Genomic DNA, 3,385 nt, shown 5'->3' on the forward strand with positions numbered 1-3,385 from the left:
ACTGACGAGGTCCAAAGTCAGGTTTTATTTCTGATGTGAAATTGACTAATTCCTCATCAAACACTAAGAGGTTCATTCAGAATTTCCTGGGAATTTGTTCAAGTTGTACAATGTGTGTTAAGAAGCTGGACTTTTAGCCATCCCTGTGATTTTTTTGTCATCTCTGACAGAAGATGATGTTGGTATGGATGTGTGTACTTGTTTCTACTACAGAGTGAGGACCATGTTACATTTTTAGCCAATTAAGTGAGGACATTTTTCCGGTCCTCACTTTATTTGCAGCTCTACTAGTTAGGTTTAGGGGTATGGTGTGAATTAGGTTTAGGTTAAGGTAGTGTTAGGAATAGACTAGCAATGGTTAATTTTAGGGAAAAATGTCTGGATTAGGTATAAATACAGTTACAAGAATGAATGGAAGTCAATACAAAGTCCTCAGTTTGATGCAAATACAAGGATGTGTGTGTTTTATCAAGTACTTTAATTTGAAAGAAGTTTCACACCTAATAAGTAAGGGTCAGCTCATTGTTTTCTGACCTAAACATTCATTTTACTGATGGCTGCGCCACATACATAAATTATAGTTTCAACATTCATTACTGCGCAGCAACAAGAATTTGTACAAATAACCCATCAAGTCTGGTTTTCTCGTCAACACCAAAGACCATCTTGGTCACCAATGTTATACAATCCATGTTGGAAAAGACCACCACTAACAACAAGCTGCTTCAACCTGTAACCTTGTGGGTTTTCCTTACCAGTTTGTTTGGGTAACGCAACAGGACGGGTTGGACAGGGACTCCAGCAAGGAAGGCACCTGACAGGACAAATAAATAAAAGAAAGATGATTTAGAAAAAAGGAGTAGTGCCACCTCTACAGGACAGAGACAGATCAGATAAAAAGACAGAACTGATTGTTTTACTACAGATTCTTACCAGGCTTAAATTTGATGAGAGCTCGGCCGTTAGTCGTGGTTCCCTCAGGAAACATCAACATCTGGACAAAATAAAACAGCTGTCAGTGTTTGTGTTAAAGTAACTGGTGACACAGGTTACTATTAACAGGATGATTTTCTTCTGTTTATTAAAGAAATGATCTAATCCTCATTAACTGTGCTTTAATCACAAACAGCAAGACTGACATTTGTCTCGTTGCCTTTARTCCAAGAGTTTTAAACGTGGATCATCTTGTGATAAGGGACARAGTTACCGCTGCTTTGGTCTCATGAAAGCCATTATGTACAACCTCAATCTGGACTTTATATTGTGTTCTTTGCAAGCAGACTGTAATTCATAAACAAAGCCATGCAGGTGACGATCATTGCTTTCATTGGACAGARATGACGGAGGCAGACCTGGTTTATTGATTTTCTTTAGAAAGTTTAATCTGTGCTGTGTGTGTTATGTACTTGTGCATCCGTCCAAATATCAAGGAGGCAGTGTCTCCTTGTTGTTCCAGTTCTGTCCACGGCTCATTGTTTGTAGTGCAGTGTTAGCGTCAGCAACACTGAAGGGCTAAYTGTTACCATGTTAACAATGGTGGCTGGTGAAGTCCAAAAAGGTGCATGTCTCCTGTAGTTTGTTCGGTTTGAAGCAGGTCTGTGTTCACACCAGAAGAGAACCACAGCAAAGTTCATTTAGAAGAGGACCGAGACCACCTCAAACATGGGTCTCAGTCCGGTTCGCTCCACTCCAGGATTTATCACACCTGCATGGAAGGTCCRGACCAACGGGGGAAACGAACTCMRGTCTGTTTAAAGTGGACTAAATGTGTCAGWTGAGTACGCTCTATCAKTTGTGCCTTTAAGGGGTTAATGTTTGTGGTTCCACACAGGAAGAGGAAGGTGTTTAAGCAGGAGATGAAAATGAGTGAGTTGTGTCTGAGAGCAGCTCATGTTCTGAGTTTTTTATTTTTACCGTTGCACAATAAAAGTTGTGAGTCCACTGGCTCACCTTCTGTGAGAGATTACWATCCTTCAGACATTGTTCTTCTCCACATTGTTACCACTGGAGGTTTTTTAAAAGCCTCGCTCAAACAAAAGCAGAGCATTCCTTTAGTTCTTCACTGCAAACAACTTTAGCTCTGTGTGGCTTTTAAACTTTCAGGTGCATTTCCTCCTCTCAGAGCTGCAGCAGTGTTAAGTGTGCCAAAACATGGGGGTCTGATTTATACTTTTTCCACAATTAATTAATCATAATTAACAGGCTAGTCCTGACCTTAGTTATTATCTAAAAATATGARATGATTTTATGGAGGCGTCGAAATGACAGCACACCTTTCTAACAAAAAGCCTGACTACCTCACCAAGATGAGCTCAAAGATGAGTTACAGCCATCCATGTAATAGCTGTGGCAGCCATCTTGAATTTGATTGACCCYAAAGRTTTATGAGCTGGGAGGATTTTTAACCTCAGCTGAATCTTCCAGAAGCAGAGGCCGACCCTCCTACCTGAGGCCAGTAGCCTTTAGAGGTCAGCCTCTCGATGAGCTTGGCCACGGCCCTTTTCCTCGACTCTGGGTCTTTCCTGCTCACAATCACGGACTGGTTGAACTCCAGCAGAGCTGAAACAGAAAAACAAAAAGAAAACAAAAAATCAAAAACAAAAATCAAACAAGGAGTGAGTTTAGAGCAGCCAAGAAATCCAGACAGGAAGTACAGCAGCCCAGAGAGCAGATTAGAAACCAATAGAGGACGTCACTTGTTTAGCTTTGAACTTCCTGACAGATTTCTGCTCCTGTGACTCAGGTTTTCTCCAAACACAGCTCCTGTTGGCACGAATCRTTGACGTCTGGGTGAAAATCTTATTTTTGTACACAGTTCATTGAGAGTATCWTTTAAAGTTTGTCATCCTGGAAATTTAAAATGTACCAAGCATGATGACTGAAAACAAAGACTCAAGAAGTTTGGACAAACTTAGCGTTGCTGATTTGCTACATGCGAAAAAATCCTGAGACGTCCTGATCAGAAGGTTTGTCATTTATGGAGCATGTTTACAGGAAACAAGTCCTCTTGTGTCATACTGAGGTTTGTTCGTCAACATTATCTGACAGACTCTGCAGCTTGGAGCCATCATCCTCTTAAATAAATCCACCTGTAAAAATAAAGAAACCCTGTCATCTCTGCACTTCAAAGCKGATCTTTTTTTAATCAACTGGCCGAGTTTGTGTCTCCCTAATTATAAAGACTTTTGGGACAATTTCAGGTTTTGTAAAAACATTACAGTGTAGTATTCATACAGTAGGGGTTATACTTTAGGAAGTTTATTTCCTGGCTTCTTTGCGGCGGGGGTCTGGCTGGGCGTCCTGGTGCGGCCCGTGCCGGGCCTTGGCTATCTGCTCCTCTCCACCTCAGAATGATTGGGTCTACCTCCTGGGTTCAGGTGTGTGC

General features: G+C 41.3%; 1 protein-coding gene across 1 annotated transcript in view; it reads right to left on the reverse strand.

The window, feature by feature from the left end:
• Window positions 1-3,385, reverse strand: part of lpcat4 (lysophosphatidylcholine acyltransferase 4) — a gene marked incomplete at its 5' end in the record, with an annotated part of 22,273 nt that overhangs the window by 13,362 nt on the left and 5,526 nt on the right. Inside the window, 3 exon segments of the mRNA XM_014021820.1 lie at window positions 756-814; window positions 934-994; window positions 2,447-2,559. Of these exon segments, the coding sequence (XP_013877274.1) occupies window positions 756-814; window positions 934-994; window positions 2,447-2,559 (233 nt within the window).

Source organism: Austrofundulus limnaeus, unplaced genomic scaffold (assembly GCF_001266775.1).
Source record: "Austrofundulus limnaeus strain Quisiro unplaced genomic scaffold, Austrofundulus_limnaeus-1.0 Scaffold307, whole genome shotgun sequence".
In the NCBI taxonomy this organism is placed as follows: domain Eukaryota; kingdom Metazoa; phylum Chordata; class Actinopteri; order Cyprinodontiformes; family Rivulidae; genus Austrofundulus; species Austrofundulus limnaeus.